The sequence below is a fragment of the Bos mutus genome, chromosome X (genome assembly GCF_027580195.1).
Source record: "Bos mutus isolate GX-2022 chromosome X, NWIPB_WYAK_1.1, whole genome shotgun sequence".
In the NCBI taxonomy this organism is placed as follows: domain Eukaryota; kingdom Metazoa; phylum Chordata; class Mammalia; order Artiodactyla; family Bovidae; genus Bos; species Bos mutus.
In genome coordinates this window covers 84,672,144-84,697,915 of record NC_091646.1, presented here as the reverse complement: position 1 = coordinate 84,697,915, position 25,772 = coordinate 84,672,144, and the positions used below count along the sequence as shown (strand labels likewise).

The window sequence follows — 25,772 nt, the reverse complement described above, 5'->3', positions numbered from 1 at the left end:
TAAATAAATTTTTAAAATAAATAAAAACAAACAAAAAAATAAGCTCTATGTATAAACTATTATCTACACTGTCCCTGGAGACCTCAGTCCTCAGGAAAAGTAGAGAGAGCCAACCAATTTTTTAAAATAGCAATAAGAAAGAATCCAAGAGACCTCTTTGGGGTAGAGAAAGGCCTACCTTTAGTTCTCCTTAGCACTTGCATTGCACCTAGAGAACAAGTCAGTCTCAGCCTCTGTGAGACATTATATGGAAGACACTTTGTCTATGTAAATGACCTCCTTCTAGACCCAGAATCCCAAGCTCTTTGTTCCTATGCTATGACTAGTGGGCAATTTCAGTGAGAGATGTGCTTATGGGCAAATAATCAAGACTCAATGGAGCTCAAATAGTCACCTTTGTATGCTCTTGGGACCCAGGTGCTAATCAAAGTTCAGAAAGATGAATCTCCAGGGTCTCAATTTCAGCCTACATGGAAGGTCCCATACCCTACTTTTTTACTCCTACAGTCAAGGTACCAGGACATAACTCCTAGATTCACCACTCTCGAGTCAAGCTGTGGAAGGAAAAAGAGGATGCTCAGTACACCTGCGAACCCTTGGGAGACCTCTGATATCTATTCAAGACTACAGATTAGTGCTATTCAGATGAATATTCAGGAAACTGAATTTCTCAGGTTAAGCCTACTGCTCTGCTTATACTTTATTACAATTACCCTCTTGATTTGCTTTTCCCAGGGAAACTCTTTCCATATTTGCTATACTCAGATCCCATAAGCCTCATGCCCTACACACCATGATATGGCACCTCTTTCTTGTCTAAGCCTCATGCCCTACACACCATGATGTGGCACCTCTTTCTTGTCTGTCTGGCTTAGGCTATTCATAGATACATCCTTTAAGACTGGCCATCACCAAGGTCACCAAATGCCGGAACAAGTCTAACTGTTGGGTGTGCCCTGATCTGGCCATAAAAAACAAAATTGTGCCAATGGTAACTTGCTTGAGTGCTCTCTATTGGCCATTACTGTACCCTTTGCCAACCTAACACAAGTCAGTGGAAATTGGCTAAGTTCCACTCTCAATTCTGCAAAACCTAAATGAGTTAACTCAGAAGGAAAAAATATCTTAAAGATCAGGGAAGTTGAAATAATGTCTGGCATCATGCCCAAATGCTTTGTGAGTTACCCTTGGTGAGATGGAAAACCACTCATAAAGATTCCTAGTGATCTCTTCACTGGGGCACTTAACTCATCCTCCCATTGTAACTGGACTATGGAGCTACTGAACTCCTCTCAACTCTGGGTTGCTAGACTCAAATATGCTAAAGCTAAAAGCTTCCCAGGACACACTTCAGAAAGAATTACATGATGTGAAATTCTAGCCACCAATCCTTGGGGCTGGAAATGGAACCTTCTTCCCCAAAATTGGAAAACAAGTGGCACAGTGTATGGCTATTAGACCTACAATAACCAATAACTTCCCTAACAATAATAATGGAGCCTGGTTCGCAGATGCCCACATACAATTATATACATCTATCTGAGTTGAGATTGGGGGAGGATCTGGGGAATATATGGGGAACAAATCTCTGAAACCCTGACCAAGATTGTGGAAATACATGAGAAATAAGGCCATGCTACACTAACCAGTCCATGCACACCCTCATAATATTATTTCACTCACCTTCTGAAACACCATTTGTCAACTAATGCGAACACATCCCTCATGCCAAACATCACCCTCAATAGTGACACAGTATATAAAATGGGGGTATCACCATCAAGCACAGGCCTCCATCCGATGCACAGGGAACAGATTCACCCAACTAGGGCTAAATCTAACAACCTAGGTCAGCCCCCATTAGGTGGGAATTTCCCTTGTAGGAATGGGATATCATTTCTTATGTCAAAGATCTCTATACTTTATTCTCCTGACCAAATGGTATAGGATCTGCACAATACAGGCAATAAAAGAAGTCACATATCAACACTTATGCGACCTCCCCTCTTACCATATACCATCCAGTTGAGGAGGCACATACATTAGTGATAATCCCATCTTGGAAAGACTGGAGATAGGATATTCTATAGCTACAGGGCTCTTTGGTTTGTGGGGATCACCCTCCTCACAAGGGCAGTGCTTAATATTTCAATAATGATGCAACAGGGATGGGAAGCCACAGTATCAGCTCTAGAGGTTCAACAAGTCTATTGACAGCTTGGAAGGGGTGGTACTCCAAAATAGGCAGGCTATAGATCTTTTGAATGCAGAACAAGGAGAAACCTGTGCCATTCTGAATGAGACCTGCTGTTTTGGAGTTAACACCTCAATCAAAATTGAAGAAAGCTTTTCAGTTCTCAAAAAGTTCAAAAAAAAAAAAAAAAAAGATCATATAAATCACCTAAGATCTTAATGATTGAGCAGGGGCACCTCCAGATTGGCTCCAGTCCCTCTTTGGGATCTTTTCTTGGAGAGGAGGGATTTGGTGTTGGCTACTGCCTCTGCTGATCACTGTTGTCACCATACTAATTCTGCTCATGGTTGCTCCATGCATTATTAATTGTTTAACCCATTTTGTTTCTGCCCAGGTAACCGAATTACAAAATGCCATAATGCTTCAGAGGGGATACACAGAACTACAGATAAATACTGATGGTATCTACCACTTGCCCTTAGATAGACACTGTTATCCAGACCCTGAGGACCCCAAGGCCTAAGAATAGCAAAAGGGAGAGGCTCAACACCCCTTGCCACCCCAGTTCAGCAGGAAGTAGTCAGAGAGATCTTGGTGTCCCTACTCCTAAAGAACTGGGCCTCCCATCTCTTGAGGGGGGCGTGTTAGGCAGTTAGATTAGGAAGAAAAGGTTCCAAAATTGCAGTCAGACAAAGTGATGACTAGGAGATCACACACACACAGAGTGTGAACAAAATAAAAATCAAAAAAGGAGAACTGTGAAACTCATTGAAGACTTCTGCTGGGAAAATATGCCTGGCACATCCGCTTCTCTGTTTGGTCTCAGGCTCATGCCTCATTTTCATAAGGCACAAGCATTTAAGCCCCAGGTACCACTCAGGTTTTGACAGAATGTGGTCCACTGGAGAAGGGAATGGAAAACCACTTTAAGATTCTTGCCTTGAGAACCCCATAAACAGTATGAAAAGGCAAAATGATAGGATACTGAAAGAGGAACACTCTAGGTCAGTAGGTGCCCAATATGCTACTAGAGATCAGTGGAGAAATAACTCCAGAAAGAAGGAAGGGATGGAGCCAAGCAAAAACTATACCCACCTGTGGATGTGACTGGTGATAGAAGCAAGGTCCGATACTGTAAAGAGAAATATTGCATAGGAACCTGGAATGTCAGGTCCATGAATCAAGGCAAATTGGAAGTCGTCAAACAAGAGGTGGCAAGAGTGAATGTTGACATTCTAGGAATCAGCAAATTCAAATTGACTGGAATGGGTGAATTTAACTCAGATGACCATTATATCTACTAAAGCAGACAGGAATCCCTCAGAAGAAATGGAGTAGCCATCATGGTCAACAAAAGAGTCTGAAATGCAGTACTTGGGTTCAATCTCAAAAATGACAGAATTATCCCTGTTCATTTCCAAGGCAAACCACTCAATATCACAGTAATCCAAGTCTATGACCCAAGCAGGAATGCTGAAGAAGCTGAAGTTGAACGGTTCTATGAAGACCTCCAAGACCTTTTAGAACTAACACACAAAAAAGATGTCCTTTTCTTATAGGGGACTGGAATGCAAAAGTAGGAAGTCAAGAACACCTGGAGTAACAGGCAAATTTGGCCTTGGAATACGGAATTAAGCAGGGCAAAGACTAAGAGAGTTTTGCCAAGAAAATGCACTGGTCATAGCAAAGACCCTCTTCCAACAACACAAGAGAAGACTCTACACATGGACATCACCAGATGGTCAACACTGAAATCAGATTGATTATATGATTTGCAGCCAAAGATGGAGAAGCTCCATACAGTCAACAAAAACAAGACCAGGAGCTGACTGTGGCTCATATCATGAACTCCTTATTACCAAATTCAGATTTAAATTGAAGAAAGTAGGGAAAACCACTAGACCATTCAGGTATGACCTAAATCAAATCCCTTATGATTATACAGTGGAAGTGAGAAATAGATTTAAGGGCCTAGATCTGATAGATAGAGTGCCTGATGAACTATGGACGGAGGTTTGTGACATTGTACAGGAGACAGGGATCAAGACCATCCCCATGGAAAAGAAATGCAAAAAAGCAAAATGGCTGCCTGGGGAGGCCTTACAAATAGCTGTGAAAAGAAGAGAAGTGAAACGCAGAGGAGAAAAGGAAAGATATAAGCATGTGAATGCAAAGTTCCAAAGAATAGCAAGAAGAGATAAGAAAGCCTTCCTCAGTGATCAATTCAAAGAAATAGAGGAAAACAAGAGAATGGGAAAGACTAGAGATCTCTTCAAGAAAATTAGAGATACCAAGGGAACATTTCATGCAAAGATGAGCTTGATAAAGGACAGAAATGGTTTGACCTAACAGAAGCAGAAGATATTAAGAAGAGGTGGCAAGAATACACAGAAGAACTGTACAAAAAAAGATCTTCATGACCCAGATAATCACGATGGTGTGTTCACTCACCTAGAGCCAGAGATCCTGGAATGTGAAGTCAAGTGGGCCTTAGAAAGCATCACTATGAACAAAGCTAGTGGCAGTGATGGAATTCCAGTTGAGCTACTCCAAATCCTGAAAGATGATGCTGTGAAAGTGCCGCACTCAATATGCCAGCAAATTTGGAAAACTCAGCAGTGGCCACAGGACTGGAAAAGGTCAGTTTTCACTCCAATCCCAAAGAAAGGCAATGCCAAAGAATGCTCAAACTACCACACAATTGCACTCATCTCACATGCTAATAAAGTAATGCTCAAAATTCTCCAAGCCAGGCTTCAGCAATACATGAACCATGAACTTCCTGATGTTCAAGCTGGTTTTAGAAAAGGCAGAGGAACCAGAGATCAAATCGCCAACATCCGCTGGATCATGGAAAAAGCAAGAGAGTTCCAGAAAAACATATATTTCTGCTTTATTGAGTATGCCAAAGCCTTTGACTGTGTGGATCACAATCAACTGTGGAAAATTCTGAAAGAGATGGGAGTACCAGACCATCTGACCTGCCTCTTGAGAAATCTGTATGCAGGCCAGGAAGCAACAGTTAGAACTGGACATGGAACAACAGACTGGTTCCAAATAGGAAAAGGAGTAAGTCAAGGCTGTATATTGTCACCCTGCTTATTTAACTTATATGCAGAGTACATCATGAGAAACACTGGACTGGAAGAAGCACAAGCTGGAATCAAGATTGCTGGGAGAAATATCAATAACCTCAGATATACATGACATCACCCTTACGGCAGAAAGTGAAGAGGAACTAAAAAGCCTCTTCATGAAAGTGAAAGTGGAGAGTGAAAAAGTGGGCTTAAAGCTCAACATTCAGAAAACGAAGATCATGGCATCCAGTCCCATCACTTCATGGGAAATAGATGGGGAAACAGTGGAAACAGTGTCAGACTCCAAAATCACTGCAGATGGTGACTGCAGCCATGAAATTAAAAGACGCTTACTCCTTGGAAGGAAAGTTATGACCAACCTGGATAGCATATTCAAAAGCAGAGACATTACTTTGCCAACAAAGGTCCGTCTAGTCAAGGCTATGGTTTTTCCTGTGGTCATGTATGGATGTGAGAGTTGGACTGTGAAGAAGGCTTAGCACTGAAGAATTGATGCTTTTGAACTGTGGTGTTGGAGAAGACTCTTGAGAGTCCCTTGGACTGCAAGGAGATTTAACCAGCCCATTCTGGAGATCAGCCCTGGGATTTCTTTGGAAGGAATGACGCTAAAGCTGAAACTCCAGTACATTGGCCACCTCATGCGAAGAGTTGACTCATTGGAAAAGACTCTGATGCTGGGAGGGATTGGGGGCAGGAGGAGAAGGGGATGACAGAGGATGAGATGGCTGGATGGCATCAATGACTTGATGGACATGAGTCTGAGTGAACTCCAAGAGTTGGTGATGGACAGGGAGGCCTGGAGTGCTGCGATTCATGGGGTCGCAAAGAGTCGGACATGACTGAGCGACTGAACTGAACTGAACCACCCAGGGGAGGGAACAAAGGATATAAAAATGAAAGCCAGAATTGAACGGGACCACTCCTTCAGGGTTTGGCCTGCTCTCATGTCTTGAGAGTGTACTGCTTTTTCAATAAACCTTGCCTCCCAAAGCTATCCTGGTCTGTCATTTCAATTCTTTGCTATGACAAAATAAGAACCAAGGGAGAGAAAATTGATGTAGCACTTTCCTTCCCCACAACCTAGTGCCAGTAGATTGGCTTTGCTGCCCATCAGGTAAGTGGGCCAAGTTTGGTTTGGAAAAAATAGCAAAACTAAAAAAGAAGAGGAAAGACTCATATTCTTTCCTGGCAAGGACTCAGCCAATGAAAAGCCATGGACTCTTTGTTTACCATAGCCTTCCCAAATTTCTTTTCTCCTGTATAAAAGTGTTCTCCTTCCTTTTCTGTGCAAGGACATGCACATGGCCTGCCAAAGTTGCACACCATGAATTGTATTTCTTTGTGGCGTTCCAAGAAACCCATCTTTGCTGGAGAAATATCTGGCAGTCTATTTGTTTTAGGTCAATACAGGTAAGGTTCTGTGCCAAATTGGTAACCCAGTTTCCAAGGGCTGAGACAAGTTATCAAAGTCAGTTCATTCTTAGGCACAACAAAAGCCACTGGGTAGTTCTGAAAATAAAGCAGTAGAAGGTACAAGTTACTGTACTAAATCTGTATGAATCCTTAGACATGGTCACAAGCTTGCTTTTTATAATTCTCCTTAATCCTAACTCTGCCTCCTAGATCCATAAATTGTTAGAGCTGGAAAGCCTCTTATGGTCATACAATCAAACTCTCTCATTAAACAGATGGAAAAAAAAAAAAAAAAAAAAACACTGAGCCCCAGAAATGGAAGGGACTACATCACTTAATTCTTTTGATTTTGGATAAAGGGAGGGGGAGATACCTACAGAGCATGAAGTCAAATTCTACAGTAAGATTTTGGAGATACTTGCCCCTAAATCCTCTTTATATGATCTGAACATCTTCACTTCTCTGGTCACAATTACTGACAGTCCACTAATTTCAATATCATTTTGCAGAAGGGGTTCATCATTCTCTGTGAGGATGAAAACAGACCTCCATATTAATTAGCCTAATTAGATCTCTTTCCAGGCTGTACCTGGGGCCAGAACTCTAGCTGGAGGAGCATACATTTTATAGGGCTGCCATGACAAATCACCACAAACTGAGTGTCTTAAACAATCAGAATTTCTTCTCACAGCTCTGGTGGCTGGAAGTTTGAAATCAAGGTATCAGCAGCGACATGCTCTCTATGAAGACTCCAGGGATTAATATTTCCTTGCCTCCTAGCTCATGCTTCAGTTCAGTTCAGTCGCTCAGTCGTGTCGGACTCTTTGCGACCCCATGAATCGCAGCACCCAGGCCTCTGTGTCCATCACCAACTCCCAGAGTTCACCCAGACTCACATCGATCGAGTCAGTGATGCCATCCAGCCATCTCATCCTCTGTTGTCCCATTCTCCTCCTGCCCCCAATCCCTCCCAGCATCAGAGTCTTTTCCAATGAGTCAACTCTTCGCATGAGGTGGCCAAAGTACAGGAGTTTCAGCTTTAGCATCATTCCTTCCAGAGAAATCCCAGGGCTGATCTCCTTCAGAATGGACTGGTTGGATCTTGCAGTCCAAGGGACTCTCAAGAGTCTTCTCCAACACCACAGTTCAAAAGCATCAATTCTTCGGCACTCAGCTTTCTTCACAATCCAATTCTCACATCCATACATGACCACTGGAAAAACCATAGCCTTGACTAGACAGACCTTTGTTGGCAAAGTAATGTCTGTTTTTTAATATTCTGTCTAGGTTGGTCATAACTTTCCTTCCAAGGAGTAAGCATCTTTTAGTTTCATGGCTACAATCACCATCTGCAGTGATTTTGGAGTCTGACACTGTTTCCACTGTTTCCCCATCTATTTCCCATGAAGTGATGGGACCGGATGCCATGATCTTCGTTTTCTGAATGTTGAGCTTTAAGCCAGCATTTTCACTCTCCTCTTTCACTTTCATCAAGAGGCTTTTTAGTTCCTCTTCATTTTGTGCCATAAGGGTGGTGTCATGTGCATATCTGAGGTTATTGATATTTCTCCCGGCAATCTTGATTCCAGCTTCTGTTTCTTCCAGTCCAGCGTTTCTCATGATGTACTCTGCATGCTGCTGCTGCTGCTAAGTTGCTTGAGTTGTGTCCGACTCTGTGCAACACCATAGATGGTAGTCCACCAGGCTCCTCTGTCCATGGGATTCTCCAGGCAAGAACACTGGAGTGGGTTGCCATTTCCTCCTCCAATGCATGAAAGTGAAAAGTCAAAGTGAAGTCACTCAGTCGTGTCCGACTCTTAGCGACCACATGGACTGCAGCCTACCAGGCTCCTCCGTCCATGGGATTTTCCAGGCAAGAGTAATGCCTTCTTCAGTACTCTGCATGGAAGTACTCTGCATAGAAGTTAAATAAACGGGGTGACAATATACAGCCTTGACGTACTCCTTTTCCTATTTGGAATCAGTCTATTGTTTCATGTCCAGTTCTAACTGTTGTTTCCTGACCTGCATACAGATTTCTCAAGAGGCAGGTCAGGTGGTCTGGTATTCCCATCTCTTTCAGAATTTTCCACAGTTTATTGTGATCCACACAGTCAAAGGCTTTGGCATACTCAATAAAGCAGAAATAGATGTTTTTTTGGAACTCTCTTGCTTTTTCCATGATCCAGCAGATGTTGGCAATTTGATCTCTGGTTCCTCTGCCTTTTCTAAAACCAGCTTGAACATCAGGAAGTTCACGGTTCATGTATTGCTGAAGCCTGGCTTGGAGAATTTTGAGCATTACTTTATTAGCATGTGAGATGAGTGCAATTGTGTGGTAGTTTGAGCATTCTTTGGCATTGCCTTTCTTTGGGATTGGAATGAAAACTGACCTTTTCCAGTCCTGTGGCCACTGCTGAGTTTTCCAAATTTGCTGGCATATTGAGTGCGGCACTTTCACAGCATCATCTTTCAGGATTTGGAGTAGCTCAACTGGAATTCCATCACTGCCACTAGCTTTGTTCGTAGTGATGCTTTCTAAGGCTCCCTTGACTTCACATTCCAGGTTGTCTGGCTCTAGGTGAGTGATCACACCATCATGATTATCTTGGTCATGAAGATCTTTTTTATACAGTTCTATGTATTCTTTTCACCTCTTCTTAATATCTTCTGCTTCTGTTAGGTCCATACCATTTCTGTCCTTTATCTAGCCCATCTTTGCATGAAATGTTCCCTTGGTATCTCTAATTTTCTTGAAGAGATCTCTAGTCTTTCCCATTCTCTTGTTTTCCTCTATTTCTTTGAATTGATCACTGAGGAAGGCTTTCTTATCTCTTCTTGCTATTCTTTGGAACTTTGCATTCACATGCTTATATCTTTCCTTTTCTCCTCTGCGTTTCACTTCTCTTCTTTTCACAGCTATTTGTAAGGCCTCCCCAGACAGCCATTTTGCTTTTTTGCATTTCTTTTCCATGGGGATGGTCTTGATCCCTGTCTCCTGTACAATGTCACAAACCTCCGTCCATAGTTCATCAGGCACTCTACCTATCAGATCTAGGCCCTTAAATCTATTTCTCACTTCCACTGTATAATCATAAGGGATTTGATTTAAGTCATACCAGAATGGTCTCATGGTTTTCCCTACTTTCTTCAATTTAAGTCTGAATTTGGCAATAAGGAGTTCATGATCTGAGCCACAGTCAGCTCCTGGTCTTGTTTTTGTTGACTGTATAGAGCTTCTCCATGTTTGGCTGCAAAGAATATAATCAATCTGATTTCAGTGTGACCATCTGGTGATGTCCATGTGTAGAGTCTTCTCTTGTGTTGTTGGAAGAGGGTGTTTGCTATGACCAGTGCATTTTCTTGGCAAAACTCTATTAGTCTTTGCCCTGCTTCATTCCGTATTCCAAGGCCAAATTTGCCTGTTACTCCAGGTGTTTCTTGACTTCCTACTTTTGCATTCCAGTCCCCTATGATGAAAAGGACATCTTTTTTGGGTGTTAGTTCTAAAAGGTCTTGGAGGTCTTCATAGAACCATTCAACTTCAACTTCTTCAGCGTTACTGCTTGGGGCATAGACTTGGATTACTGTGATATTGAATTGTTTGCCTTGGAAATGAATAGAGATCATTCTGTCGTTTTTGAGATTGCATCCAAGTACTGCATTTCGAACTCTTTTGTTGACCGTGATGGCTACTCCATTTCTTCTGAGGGATTCCTGCCTGCAGTAGTAGATATAATGGTCATCTGAGTTAAATTCATCCATTCCAGTCCATTTTAGTTCGCTGATTCCTAGAATGTTGACGTTCACTGTTGCCATCTCCTGTTTGACCACTTCCAATTTGCCTTGATTCATGGACCTAACATTCCAGGTTCTTATGCAATATTGCTCTTTAGAGCATCGGACCTTGCTTCTATTGGACCTAGCTCATGGTAGCTCTCAGCAATCCTTGGAATTCCTTGGCTTGCAGGTACATTACTCCAGCCTCTGTATCTATCATTCCACGGTCTTCTTTGTGTCTTTTTGTTATTGTACAAATTTCTCAATATTCATAAACACATCAGTCATTGGATTAGGGCCCACTCTAATCCAGTATGATTCCATTTTAACTTGACTACATCTACAAACACCCTATTCTTAAATAAGGTCACATTCACAGGTACTAAGCGTTAGGACTTGAAGTATTTGTGAAACACTATTCTATGCAATTCAGGAGGACACAGCCTTTTGGAAAGTGAGCTTAGAGGGATACCAGAACTAAGCAGCTTTAAGCTTAGAGGACAGGGGTAGGGGCCTCCAAATCAGTCAGAGGCTAAGAAAAACAAGGTGAAAGGCAGCCAATTGTACTTTTACTAGGGCACATTCTGAATTAAGGTTACACTATCCATAGACTATAATGTCTTAAAGGAAAATATACGGCTGCCGCTGGTGCTGCTGCTGCTGCTGCTGCTAAGTCGCATCAGTCATGTCCAACTCTGTGCAGCCCCATAGACGGCAGCCCACCAGGCTCCTCCATCCATGGGATTTCCCAGGCAAGAGTACTGGAGTGGGGTGCCCTTGTCTTCTCTGGAAAATAAACTGCTGCTGCTGCTAAATCGCTTCAGTCGTGTCCAACTCTGTGCGACCCCATAGATGGCAACCCACCAGGCTCCCCTGTCCCTGGGATTCTCCAGGCAAGAACACTGGAGTGGGTTGCCAAATTGGGGCTGCAACAGCATCAACTTCACAATTTGGTGCATTCAGAAACACCTTAATGTGGTACTCATTTTGGACTTTCTTCTTCCTTTTCAAGTGTCCTGGAAGGACTAGATAGCAGAACCCACAAGCGGTGTGGGGGCAGTCTTACTCACTCAGGGAGTGCCCTGCCCACCATATATATATATATATATATATATATATATATATATATATATATATATCAGTCAGTTCAGTCGCTCAGTCGTGTCCAACTCTTTGTGACCCCATGGACTGCAGCACACCAGGCATCCCTGTCCATTACCAACTGCCAGAGTTGAGTCAAAGGCATGTCCATTGAGTTGGTGATGCCATCCAACCATCTCATCCTCTGTTGTCCTCTTCTCCTCCTGCCTTCAATCTTTCTCAACATCAGGGTTTTTTCCAGTGAGGCAGTTCTTCTCATCAGGTGGCCAAAGTATTGGAGTTTCAGCTTCAACATCAGTCCTTTCAATGGATATTCATGACTGATTTCCTTTAGGATGGACTGGTTGGATCTCCTTGCAGTCCAAGAGACTCTCAAGATTCTTCTCCAACACCACAGTTCAAAAGCATCAATTCTTGACTTCTCAGCTTTCCTTATAGTCCAACTCTCACATCCATACATGACTACTGGAAAAACCATAGCTTTGACTAGATGGACCTTTGTCAGCAAAGTATGTCTCTTCTTTTCAATACGCAGTCTAGGTTGGTCATAGCTCTTCTTCTAAGCAGCAAGCATCTTTCAATTTCATGGCTACAGTCACCATCTGCAGTGATTTTGGAGCCCAAGAAAATAAAGTCTGTCACTGTTTCCATTGTTTCTCCACTTATTTGCCATGAAGTGATGGGACCGGATGCCATGTTTTTTGAATGTTGAGTTTTAAGCTAGCTTTTTCTCTCTCCTTTTTCACTTTCATCAAGAGGCTCTCAGTTCCTCTTCACTTTCTGCCATAAGGGTGGTATCATCTGTGTATCTGAGGTTATTGATATTTCTCCTGGCAATCTTGATTCCAGCTTGTGCTTCATCCAGCCCAGCATTTTTCATGATGTATTCCGCATAAAAGTTAAATAAACAGGGTGACAATATACAGCTTTGACTTACTCCTTCCCCAGTTTGGAACCAGTCTGTTGTTCCATGTCTGGTTTTAACAGTTGATTCTTGACCTGCATACAGATTTACCAGGAGGCAGGTAAGGTTCAGGGGTTAATAATCAGCCACCTGTTTCTCTGGCTAAGCCATGGGAAAAGAATAAAAGCAAAATATAGCAATACAGTATAATCTAAAGTACTGAGAGAAGGGAACCATAAGCAATGTTTCTTAATGGTTTGTAAAACTTCCAATAGCTGGCCTTCACTTATTTTTTTTACCCCCTCACCCTCATTTTTAAAAGCTGCTTTAAGAAGCATATATATGGCCGGTATCGTTCTGAGCTTTCTGAATTTTCCATGCTTAACCCCAGTTTCAATGCCTGAGAGAGTATTACTTAATGCAAAGGGGTATTTTCAAGACCTCATCCCACTGTTCTTCAGGACCCTGCACTGATATTTCAACTTTAGCTTTGCTCTCAGCTATCCTTCACTTTGGAGCCCTATGTTGGGCACCACTTGCTGTGGTCAGCACAGCAAGTAGGGATCAAAAGTGGTCGATGCACAGTTTGAGAAAAAGAAGCTAGAGACAGAATTAAAGCTTTAAAAAGATGGGACTGAGGGACTCAAGACCTCTTGGATCAAGAGCCCCGTTCCTTGGAGTCACATCACTTTTATTTAGTGTCTTGGTAAGCAGAACGTATCTGTTATGCTATGATGAAGTCAGCCTCCTGTATCCCCGGTCACGTCTCTTATTTTACTGATTAATTTGAACTATCTTTGTTATTTTCTTGTAGAAGTGGTATCACCCAGTTGGAGGTCATAGACCCACATATGCCTTGGGAAAACATCTTCGTGTGTGCACAAGCAGCATTCTGAAGTGGCACTGACCCAGCATTCCAAGGTCCACACTATATTTTTCCTTAGCTTTGCAGGGCTTGACGACCCCAACTAATAAACCTGATGTACTTTTGTTTAGATTATACTGTATTGCTATATTTTGCTTTTATTCTTTCCCCATGGTGTTTTTCTCATGGCTTAGCCAGAGCAACAGGCAGCTGAATAATAACCCCTGCATTTCCAGTTTTAACTGTTGCTTCTTGACCTGCATATAGATTTTTCAGGAGGCAAGTGAAGGAAGTCTGGTATTCCAATCTTTTGAAGAATTTTTCATAGTTTGTTGTGCTCTACACAGTCAAAGGCTTTGGCATAATCAATGAAGCAGAAGTAGATGTTTTTCTGGAATTCTCTTGCTTTTTCTATGCTTCAACATATGTCACCAATTTGATCTCTGGTTCCTCTATCTTTTCTAAACACAGCTCAAACATCTGGAAACTCATGGTTCACGTACTGTTCAAGTCTGGCTTGGAGAATTTTGAGCATTACTTTGCTAGTATGTGAGATATATGTGTGTGTGTGTATATATATATATATATATATATATACACACACACAAATATATATGGCTAACCTAAGAACTTCCTTAGTTTAAAACAAACAAATAAAAAAATAAACCAGCTTTACCATAATGGGTCTTACAGATGCAAATAAAACATTAGGATAGTTAATTAGGTTGATTAACAAGGAAATAAGATAAAACTGAGGTGAAACTCTAGAGACTTCTTCCCAACAAGGTGGAAATATTAAAAAGACTCACCTGCCCACCTCAGAGTAATGCAAATAAAAGCAAAAATAAACAAATGGGGCCTAATTAAACACTTTTGCATAATGAAGGAAACTATAAGCAAGGTGAAAAGACAGCCTTCAGAATGGGAGAAAATAATAGCAAACAAAGCAACTGACAAAGAATTAATCTCAAAAATATACAAGCAACTCCTGCAGCTCAATTCCAGAAAAATAAACGACGCAATCAAAAAATAGGCCAAAGAACTAAGTAGACACACAGATGGCTAACAAACACATGAAAAGATGCTCAATGTCACTCATTATCAGAGAAATGCAAGTCAAAACCACAATGAGGTACCATTTCATGCCAGTCAGAATGGCTGCAATCCAAAAGTCTACAAGCAATAAATGCTGGAGAGGGTGTGGAGAAAAGGGAACCCTCTTACACTGTTAGTGGGAACACTATGGAGAACAGTGTGGAGATTCTTTAAAAAACTGGGGATAGAACTGCCATATGACAGAGCAATCCCACTGCTAGGCATACACACTGAGGAAACCAGAATTGAAAGAGACACATGTACCCCAATGTTCATCGTAGCACTGTTTTTAATAGCCAGGACGTGGAAGCAACCTAGATGTCCATCAGCAGACAAATGGATAAGAAAGCCATGGTACATATACACAATGGAATATTACTCAGCCATTAAAAAGAATACATTTGAATCAGTTCTTATGAGGTGGATGAAGCTGGAGCCTATTATACAGAATGAAGTAAGCCAGAAAGAAAAACACCAATACAGTATACTAATGCATATTTATAGAATTTAGAAAGATGGTAACAATAACCCTATATGCAAGACAGCAAAAGAGACACAGATGTATAGAACAGTCGTTTGGATTCTGTGGGAGAGGGTGAGGGTGGGATGATTTGGGAGAATGTCATTGAAATATGTATATTATCATATGTGAAATGAATCGCCAGTCCAGGTTCAATGCATGATACAGGGTGCTCGGGGCTGGTGCACTGGGATGACCCAGAGGGATGTGTTAGGGAGGGAGGTGGGAGAGGGCTTCAGGATGGGGAACACATGTACACCCATGGTGGATTCATGTCAATGTATGGCAAAACCACTACAATATTGTAAAGCAATTAGCCTCCAATTAAAATAAATTAAAAAAAAACAAAAAGCAAATATTAAAAGCATCATAGATCAGTATGAAACAATACTTATTTTTTCAGAAGTGACAATATAATATTTTAATGCAGATACAGATCATTTAGAAGGCAAGGAAACTCACAATCTGTTATCAAAAGTAGTTCAACAGTCCAAGAAAATTTTGTTCTCTTAGCAAAGAGAGAAAACCAAACTCTAGGCCTACACCTGCCTACCTTCTGTAACAAAATCCACTTTCTTAATTAAACATAATCTAATCCCAGCCTGACTTTGTACAAAACTCTTTTCTCAGGGCTTCCTTTTTACAAACCTCTCATAATTTTTTGTATCTATACTTATTTGTCTCATATTTTCATTCCATACAGAAATAACCAGTGTTAGGGGAAAAATCACTTTCTTCCTCTAAACAAAATGCATTTCCATTCCTCATACCATCTTTTCCTGAAAATACACATCCTACTCTCCTTGAATACTGAAATAGTTTTCTTACTATCCCTGTAGCTTTAATTGCACATATTACAATTCTAAACTTGAGGGAGAGGGTGGGATGATTTGGGAGAATGGCATTGAAATACGTATAATATCATAAATGGAACGAGTCGCCAGTCCAGGTTCGATGCACGATACTGGATGCTTGGGGCTGGTGCACTGGGACGACCCAGAGGGATGGTATGGGGAGGGAGGAGGGAGAAGGGTTCAGGATGGGGAACACATGTATACCTGTCACGGATTCATTTCGATATTTGGCAAAACCAATACAATATTGTAAAGTTTAAAAATAAAATAAAATTTAAAAAAAGTATAAATAAATAAAAGTCTTAATCTTTAATGAAAACTGATGAGCAAGTGTTTGTATGTTCTGTCATACCAGTTGACAAACCACAAATTTGATAATAGGCATTTTGCTTCCAGCTTCAATATTTTGTTTCTCATAAACCATGGCTCAAGTTCCTTATCTATCATATGAAAATAATAATAATGATAATTAGTTTTGCAATCAATTTATATATGGAAAAGCACTCTACAAAGTCCCTTTCAAATCTAAAGAATGCTTATCTTTCTTTTCCTTTTTCCTTCAATTTGTACTCTACTAATCCTCACTAAAGTGTTAGCTAATGCCAGACTTGAGGTACAGTCTCTTCTTGTTATATGTTGAAGAATGGAATATTTCCTGCCGTATCAGTAAACAAGGATGCCACAGTCATCAGCCATTGCAGCCCTCCAATGTGAGCTGGTGAGTACTAAGGTAACTCAGGAAGAAGAATATCTGTCATCTAGTAGCCATTAGACTACAATCACTCCCCTTGGTGAGTCATGAGAAACTCAGAATGTGCAAACAGGATACTGGCCCAGATAGCTCAGGTGCATATCAAAGGAATGATTTCAGTGAACCCAGACTCTTGCATCTTCCCATACACAGAAAAGTGCTAAATTGCTAAATTCCTTAACTTGGGTTATCTGGTTTCCTTAACTAACAGTAACCTTTTGATGTTCAGACTACTTGCCTCTTTTTGAAAAACTTCTATATAGCCTGGCTCCTCTCCTCGCCTCCTGAGATTAGTTCTCCCAGAGATACTCGAAAAGCTGTCTCCCAGGTTTGAAGTCCTAAAAATTCCCACATATAACATAACATTTATAACATAACATAACATTTCCCAAATAAAACATAACTCTCAACTTCTTAGGTTGTGAATACTTTTTAAAGTAGCAATCTTGTTTTTAATAACTTATGCAAATAGCTAACATTTATTGCACCATGACTCTTAGCCAGACACTACTATAAGCAAGCACTCATTTCATCTTCCCAAAACCCCTATGAAGTAAGTATTATTATCATCTGTATTTTAAAGACATTCCATGACTCAGAGGGTAGTTGTGTGATGAAATGAGTCCATATGTGTAAGTGCCTGAGTGCATAATAAGCACTTCGTAAATGTTAGCTATAATTAATATCAATTCCCTGGTTTTCCTAATACAAAGAGTGAGGCACAGAGAAGTTTCAATTCCCTTGATAAACTCCAAATTAAGGACTCTGAAGAAAGCCCATCCCTACATTCTGATATTATTCCCTTGAAGGTAAACCCCATCATTGTGGGGCAAGCCGAGCAGTTTCCTTAGGAAACACAAAAAGACCTAAGCCATTCTGCAAGCAGGGTTTTTCACCTTTATTAACATGTAATGATCCACTGTAATCACATGGTCTTTGCTACTTAACAATGCACTGCTTTCATATTCATTATGTCAATTTAGCCTCACAGTGGACCTGCAAGGTGTCTTTGGGAAGGATGAAGATTTGGTAGATGCTAAAACCCAAAGGGAGAGGGGGGTCTGTCAGGAGAAATTTGTGGCTGATCCTAGACTAGAACTCTCATATCCCACTTGCCTCACCGTTTCTGTGTATCAGGGGAAATCCTGTCCCTGTTGCACTCAGTGTCCCCATCATCTGTAAAACAGAGTGACTGGATCAGACGGTCAACAGGACCCCTGTCCTACACCAATGTTTCCTGGCATGCAGCTTTTCCAATACACTTTGCTTATTCCCTGGACCTCAACGTCTGTCTAGGCTGCTGTTTACTACTCCAAGGAAAGATAGGCAGCATATCTGAGCAACCAGCAGAGGGCACAGGAAGCCTGCCAAAGAGATCTAATCCAAAACAACCCACTGCACAGTAAGAGGTCTCCCACTGGACTCAGAGAAATAGCTGAGAGGAAAAAACTAGAGAATGGCAAAGAGGAAAGATACTCAGGAATTATCTGGTACAAATTTTCTGGATCATATGGAGAAATTGAGACCCATAGAGGGGAAATATCTGTCTTAAGTTCACAAATTCAAGGATATAAATGGCACTAGAAAGAAGCCAGTTTCCTGACTTCAGACACTTTGTTCAGCAGCCTTCACCAGCTGCAGTACTGTTTTGAATTGTTTTCCTGGCTGGATATTGTTCACAATTATTAATAATTTACCAAAATTTAATAATTGCAACAGTTACCACTTTGTGGAAACCTGCAATGTGTCACAAAAGGTGATAGACTGGGTTCTCTAGCTTATTTGATTCCCCATAACAAGTCCCCTTATATAGGATGTGTTTTATCCTGTTTCACAGATGAGAAGGAAAATCCCACTCAAGCCCTTGTGACTCCAAAGCCCATGCTTTTAAAGAACCTACAAAGCATCTCTGTGTCCAGTCCACACAGCCACTTAGTGAGGTGCTTGCTCATCTATACCCTTTTCCTAGTGACTGGTAACATCAGATATGCAGTCTCCAACTGCAATTATCAGCTAATGGAATCATTAAGTATGTTTGTTTGCTTGTTTGATTGTTGGTCTTAAAACCACTGCAATAAAATTTACTCCTAATAATATTATGCCAATCTTTATATTCTTAAAGCTTACCAAATATGATAAAAATAAAAATAAAATATTTATAAACATATTAATTCCCTTCCAGAAAAAGCAGGCTTATTGCTTTTGTCCTGCTGGGACCCAATTTCTCTCAAAGTATGATTTGAAAGATGACAGGACAGGTTGAGAGCTATCAGGCTAGACTACTCCCATCACCACCACCAAGAAGAATTTTAATTAGCTACCCTTAAAAAACACTTTGCCATAAAATTATCTGGATAAACTACAGAATATCTGCTTACAAAGACATTCTTAAGTCCCAAAGCCAGATAGTCCCTTCTCATACTTATCCAACATTCCTCCTACTACTTTTAGCACATTTCTTTTTGTCCATGCATGAGGGCATGGTGAGTACCTGCTTGTCATCACTCAAGTAAAATCCCTGGAACACTACAGACAACTAGACAAAAGCACCAGACTTGGAGTCAAAAGTGAAAATTTGAATCCAAATTCTGCTACAATCTATGACTCTGGATAAGTCATTAAACCCCTCTCAGCTTGCCTCTTCACTGGTAAAATGAGGATAATCACTCCATCCTCACAAGGTTACTTTAATTAAATGAAAACAATGTAATGTGACTACACCCTGACAGATGTTGGATATAATGAATGCTGGAAGAAGGTTATTGGGCTGTTTTCTACTTACATTCTTCAGGCTGAACAACAGAGTGTTGTTGTCAGAAGACACCTAGAGATTTTCCAGACACCAAGAAAGCGCCTTCCCCTCCACAGGGAAACTGAGGTCCAACAAGATGAAAGGACTTGTCTCAAAGTCATATGGACAACTGAGAACAGAACTGAGACACAAATCCAGGTCTCCTGACACTCAGTCCCAGAGGATTTGCTGGACACTAGTCTCTGAATTCAGCTCCTGTTGGTGGGGAAGGATAGGGTGGCAAAGCCATGGAAATGCCCCACAGCTAAGGAAAATAGGAGACTATGGCTCTCTTGAGCATAATTAAATGACCCTGGTCATTCTGCTGGCATTCCCAGAGCTTCAGTTTTTGTTCAAGGTTGAATTGAGATGTAACTGCAGGCGTTCAGCCCAATGAAGGGACAAAAATTGCCCAGTATTTTTAGGATGAGTCAATTCCCAGGCAACTGACTGGTGGGAACATTCCTTCTGGGACATTTCTGATGGAAGGTAGGGTAATGGGAAAGGCATGAGAGTTTAACTGGCTTCCGGGGTTCTGAATGTTTCAAATGGTGATTTGGAAAGTCAGCTCCCACCTTACCTGAGTACCCAGGACTCCAGTACTGGACTTGCTGGCTTTTCTGTCTGCACCTGCTGTTCTCATATCCAAGTCAGAATCCTGGGGCTGTCCTCCCTGGATGGATGCCCCGGCCCCCTTGCAGGCCTCTGGTTTCTCCATCTCATTGGGCTTCTCTTCTAGCTTCTCCATGACAGCTTTGGTGGTTAACTTGGCACAGGTGCCTGGCTCAGGGGACTGTCCAGCACTGTCATCTTCCTTAAGGATGTTGACCACAGTCTCAATGTCTTCATCAAGTTCCTCTGAGGAGCTCTCCATGGTGAAGACATGGCCATAATGGCAACTGCACCCAGTCTGTGGAGTTGGGTCATCCTGGAGCTCAAAGACAGGTGAGGTGGAGGTTGAGACTAATGCAGCAGCAGTGCAGGGGTCTTCAAGGGCCTGGCCCAAAGTCTTCTTGCCCTCAATGCTCATTTCAAATGTGCATGAGGCTTGTGAGGCCTTTTGGTGACAGTGCTGGCACCTCTCAATGACATTGCCCCACACCATAACCTCAGGGGTCTGGCTGAGTGGGAAGGAGGCCTGGGAGGCAGCACCCTCTATGATGAGGGCTTCACTGCCACCACTGATGAAGTAGGTCTTGTCACGCCGGTGGCTCATCTGCAGCTCTTCCCGGGATAATGCACGCCACTTGCGGGCCATCTCGGCCACATTGCTGAAGAACTTGACAACACTACCAAAAGGCACAGCCTTGTCTCGACGCAGGTGCCTAAGGCTCTCCTCGTAGCCCCTTTCCACATTCCCTTCTAAGGTGGAGGCCTTAATGGCAGACTCAGGATCCTGGATTCTGGAGTCTCCAGCTGATCTACATGGGGCCTCACAGTCTCCAGGGAATGTGTGTTTCAGGTAGCTCCTGGCCCACCTGCCCCTACCAGACTGCTCAGAGGACTCTTTTTCCCAGTGATCCTCCTCCACATGGATGCCAAAATCATCAAAGGCCAACACTTTCTGGTTCTTGGGCATCAGTCTTTGCACATCTGCAAGGAAGGGCTCCAGGCCCTCATTGTGTCCTGAGTAGGAATAACGAAAAGGCTTTGAGGCCTCCTGGGCCTTTCTCATGTGGTAAATATGTGACACCTCCTGGGGTTCCTGGACCTTGCTGCTCCTAAGAGTAGTATTCTTGGAGGCCCCAGTCGAAGGCTTCAACCTTTTGAATGCCTTCATTCGATCTTTTAATGTGACTTTGGGCTTCAACTCTGATGGTCTGGAACTGTCTCCCAGTAAAATCATGGACTGGGGTCTCTTCGCCTGACTGGAGGCCTCTTTTCTACGACTCATAAAATCCCAGATCTTGTTGACTTTGATTTTCTTCTTGTTCTGACCATTCTCTTCCCTGGAGCTCAAATCACCTTGGTCACACTGCTCAGACTTCTCCAGCCCTACCTCCCTGGCCAGGCCTTCTACCTCAGGGTGGCCTGGGAAGACCTGAACCAGGTAACCATTGGGCACCAGATCAGAGAGGAAGGTAGTCCGACAGCTGCTGAGAGTCTCCATGGTCACAGCAGGGGATGGGGCCACAAAGGCAGAGAGGGAGGGTTGGTGAGTTATTTCCAGCTGACAAGGAGAGAGAGATAAAGAGAGGGGGAGAGAGAGAGAGAGAGCTAGATTACGCAAAGCCACAAACAAGGTTCTTTGCAGATTTGTCACAATCAAATAAATGATTCATACTTTGTCACCACTGGACCACTAAATTTTTCGGACCTTTGCAAAGCAAAAGTGCATTCATTTGGACCCCACTAATTTAGGATTGGGGAAGATCACAGCTTATCCTGTGTGCCAAAACATCCTTCAATTCTTATTTAAATACAAATATACTGGAGAAGGACAAAACTTAACAGCTATTATTATCAGATCTTGATAATTGAGTAAATACATTAAAAAGCCAAAAAATAAATTTTAAAAAAAGCACAAGTTATCTCAAAAGTCTATCACTTTGATCCTTTCATTTTATAAAGAGGTTCTAGAGATCCAGAGAAGATACTTATCTTGTCTAAACTACAAAACCAAGGGAGCAGCAGGTAAGGATTCAGTCCATTCTTCCCTCTCTCTCATTTGCTCCTCCATGCTCCTGCTTTCACACAGAAAAACAGCAGGAAGTGAGTTCACCAGTCAAACACCCACTAAGCATTGACCCCTTAGCTAAGAGCTGGATACCACTAAGATTATAGACACATACAGCTTCTCATCTGAGATCATATTCTACTGGGAGAGACTTGTAGACATAAACAATTACAATACAGCCTGATAAGTGCTTTAACAGAGGTATCCACAAGGGCAGCAGAAACTTAGAGGGAAAGAGAAAGGGAACAGTAGAGGAGGTGCCTCTTCAAGGAAGCAAAAAGGAGATTAGAAGTCCCAAGAATGTTTCCGAGAACAGCCGGGACTAGAACTAGAAGCTCACCCATGATGAAATCTTTCTCCATTCAATGCTTTTTGCCCCTCTGCCCTGAACAGGCTGGAACAGAATTTGCTAAGAGAGAGGCAAGAAGGCAGGTTAATATTCAGAGGCTGAAAGGAAAGAAAGGAAAAAGAAGAGAAAGTGGGTGGAGCCCAGAGCTTAAAGACAGTTTCTGCCTTTTTGATGGTTGTCCCGGGTGTCAGGTTACTAGCTCATGGTCTCTTTGGTCCTCTTCCTCGGGTCTGGTCTGCAGAGTTAACTTCACTTGACCTGAAGTATGTCTTTAATCTGTATCTTTCCTATATTTATGAGCACAGCCTGTGCAGAATCTGTTTGACTCACAAAATGTTCATTTGACCAGTGAGATTATCTATTTTGGGAAAATGAGACCAAAAAGAGGAAGGGACTTGAAACAACTGACAAAGGATTAATTTCCAAAACTTACAAGCAGCTCATACAAGTCAATACTAGAAAAACAAACAACCCAATTAAAAAGTGGGAAAAAGGACCTAAACATACATTTCTCCAAAGAAGGCATACAGGTGGCTAACAAACACATGAGAAGATGCTCAACATGGCTCACTATTAGAGAAATGCAAATCAAAACTACAACGGGATATCACCTCACACCAGTAAGAATGGCCATCATCAAAAAAGTCTACAAACAATAAATGCTGGATAGGGTTTGGAGAAAAGGGAACCCTGTTGCACTGTTGGTGGGAATGCAAATTGATACAGCCGCTATGGAAAACAGTATGGATATTCCTTTAAAAACTAGGAATAAAACCACCATATGACCCAGAAATCCCACTGCTGGGCATATATTCTGAGGAAACCAAAATTGAAGACACATGCACTCCAATGTTCATTACAGCACTATTTACAATAGCTAGAACATGGAAGCAACCTAGATGTCCATTGACAGATGAATGGATAAAGAAGCTGTGGTACATGTGTACAATGGAATATTACTCAGTCATAAAAAGGGACCCATTTGAGTCAGTTCTAATGAAGTGGATGAACTTAGATACTATTATACAGAGTGAAGTAAGTCATAAAGAGAAAAACAAATATCATATACTAACACATATATATGGAATCTAGAAAGATGGTACTGATGAAAGTATTTGCAGGGAAGCAATGGAGACACAGACACAGAGAACACATAAATGAACATGGAAGTGGGGAGGAAGGAAAAGGTAGATGTGTGGAGACAGTAACATGGACATTTACATTACCATATATAAAATAGATAGCGAATGAGAATTTGCTGTATGACTCAGGGAACTCAAACTGGGGCTCTGTAACAACCTAGAGGGATAGGATGGGCAGGGGGATGGGAGGGAGCTTCAAGAGGGAGGGGACATAGGTGTACCTATGGCTGATTCATGTAGCTGTTTGGCAGAAATCAACACAATTCTGTAAAGCAATTATCCTTCAATGAATAAAATAAACAAAATCAAAATTTAAAAAAAAAAAAAAAAGAGGAAGAGATTTGACCTAGGTCATATGCCAAGCCAGTGGCGGGCCAAGAATAGAAGCCTAGTCCTCCAGGCCAGGAAGTTTCTTTACCTCAGTCCCACATTTCTACCCTCATCCATGAATTCTGTTTCTCCAAGTAGGCTTTCTGTACAACTCAAGAAAATAACAATAGCTAACATTTATAAGTATGAGGCACTACATTAAAATGTAGTTATATTTTAGTAAAATAAAAATATTTATTTTATAAATAAATAAATATTTATTTACATTATATTTTATAATGTTATTATAGGGGACTGGAAGGCAAAAGTAGGAAGTCAAGAAACACCTGGAGTAACAGGTAAATTTGGCCTTGGAATACAGAATAAAGCAGGGCAAAGACTAAGAGAGTTTTGCCAAGAAAATGCACTGGTCATAGCAAACATCCTCTTCCAACAACACAAGAGAAGACTCTACACATGGACACCACCAGATGGTCAACACTGAAACCAGATTGATTATATTCTTTGCAGCCAAAGATGGAGAAGCTCCATACAGTCAACAAAAACAAGATCAGGAGCTGACTGTGGCTCAGATCATGAACTCCTTATTGTCAAATTCAGACTTAAATTGAAGAAAGTAGGGAAAACCACTAGACCATTCAGGCATGACCTAAATCAAATCCCTTATGATTATACAGTGGAAGTGAGAAATAGATTTAAGGGCCTAGATATGATAGATAGAGTGCCTGATGAACTACGGACGGAGGTCTGTGACATTGTACAGGAGACAGGGATCAAGACCATCCCCATGGAAAAGAGTGCAAAAAAGCAAAATGGCTGTCTGGGGAGGCCTTACAAATAGCTGTGAAAAGAGAAGCAAAAAGCAAAGGAGAAAAGGAAAGATATAAGCATCTGAATGCAGAGTTCCAAAGAATAGCAAGAAGAGATAAGAAAGCCTTCCTCAGTGATCAATGCAAAGAAATAGAGGAAATCAACAGAGTGGGAAAGACTAGAGATCTCTTCAAGAAAATTAGAGATACCAAGGGAACATTTCATGCAAAGATGGGCTTGATAAAGGACAGAAATGGTATGGACCTAACAGAAGCAGAAGATATTAAGAAGAGGTGGAAAGAATACACAGAAGAACTGTACAAAAAAGATCTTCCTGACCCAGATAATCACGATGGTGTGATCACTCACCTAGAGCCAGAGATCCTGGAATGTGAAGTCAAGTGGGCCTTAGAAAGCATCACTATGAACAAAGCTAGTGGAAGTGATGGAATTACAGTTGCTGCTGCTGCTGCTGCTGCTAAGTCACTTCAGTCGTGTCTGACTCTCAGCTACCCCATGGACTGCAGCCCACCAGGCTCCTCCATCCATGGGATTTTCCTGGCAAGAATACTGGAGTGGGGTGCCATTGCCTTCTGGAATTACAGTTGAGCTATTTCAAATCCTGAAAGATGATGCTGTGAAAGTGCTGCACTCAATATGCCAGCAAATTTGGAAAACTCAGCAGTGGCCACAGGACTGGAAAAGGTCAGTTTTCACTCCAATCCCAAAGAAAGGCAATGCCAAAGAATGCTCAAACTACCGCACAATTGCACCCATCTCACACGCTAGTAAAGTAATGCTCCAAATTCTCCAAGCCAAGCTTCAGCAATACATGAACCATGAACTTCCAGATGTTCAAGCTGGTTTTAGAAAAGGCAGAGGAACCAGAGACCAAATTGCCAACATCTGCTGGATCATGGAAAAAGCAAGAGAGTTCCAGAAAAACATCTATTTCTGCTTTATTGAGTATGCCAAAGCCTTTGACTGTGTGGATCACAATAAACTGTGGAAAACTCTGAAAGAGATGGGAATACCAGACCCCCTGACCTGCCTCTTGAGAAACCTGTATGCAGATCAGGAAGCAACAGTTAGAACTGG

The 25,772-nt window shown here is 41.7% G+C and overlaps 1 protein-coding gene across 12 annotated transcripts in view; it reads right to left on the bottom strand.

Moving 5' to 3' along the window:
* Nucleotides 1-25,772, bottom strand: part of ARHGEF9 (Cdc42 guanine nucleotide exchange factor 9) — a 554,493-nt gene that overhangs the window by 320,055 nt on the left and 208,666 nt on the right. For 9 of the 12 annotated variants that reach the window (XM_070366260.1, XM_070366265.1, XM_070366259.1 and 6 more), the window contains one exon: nucleotides 19,947-21,536. The exons of the other annotated variants lie outside the window; for them this stretch is intronic. In XM_070366260.1, the coding sequence (XP_070222361.1) occupies nucleotides 19,947-21,476 (1,530 nt within the window). In that variant the 5' untranslated portion in view covers nucleotides 21,477-21,536. The remainder of the gene's footprint in view (nucleotides 1-19,946; nucleotides 21,537-25,772) is intronic. 12 annotated transcript variants of the gene reach the window in all.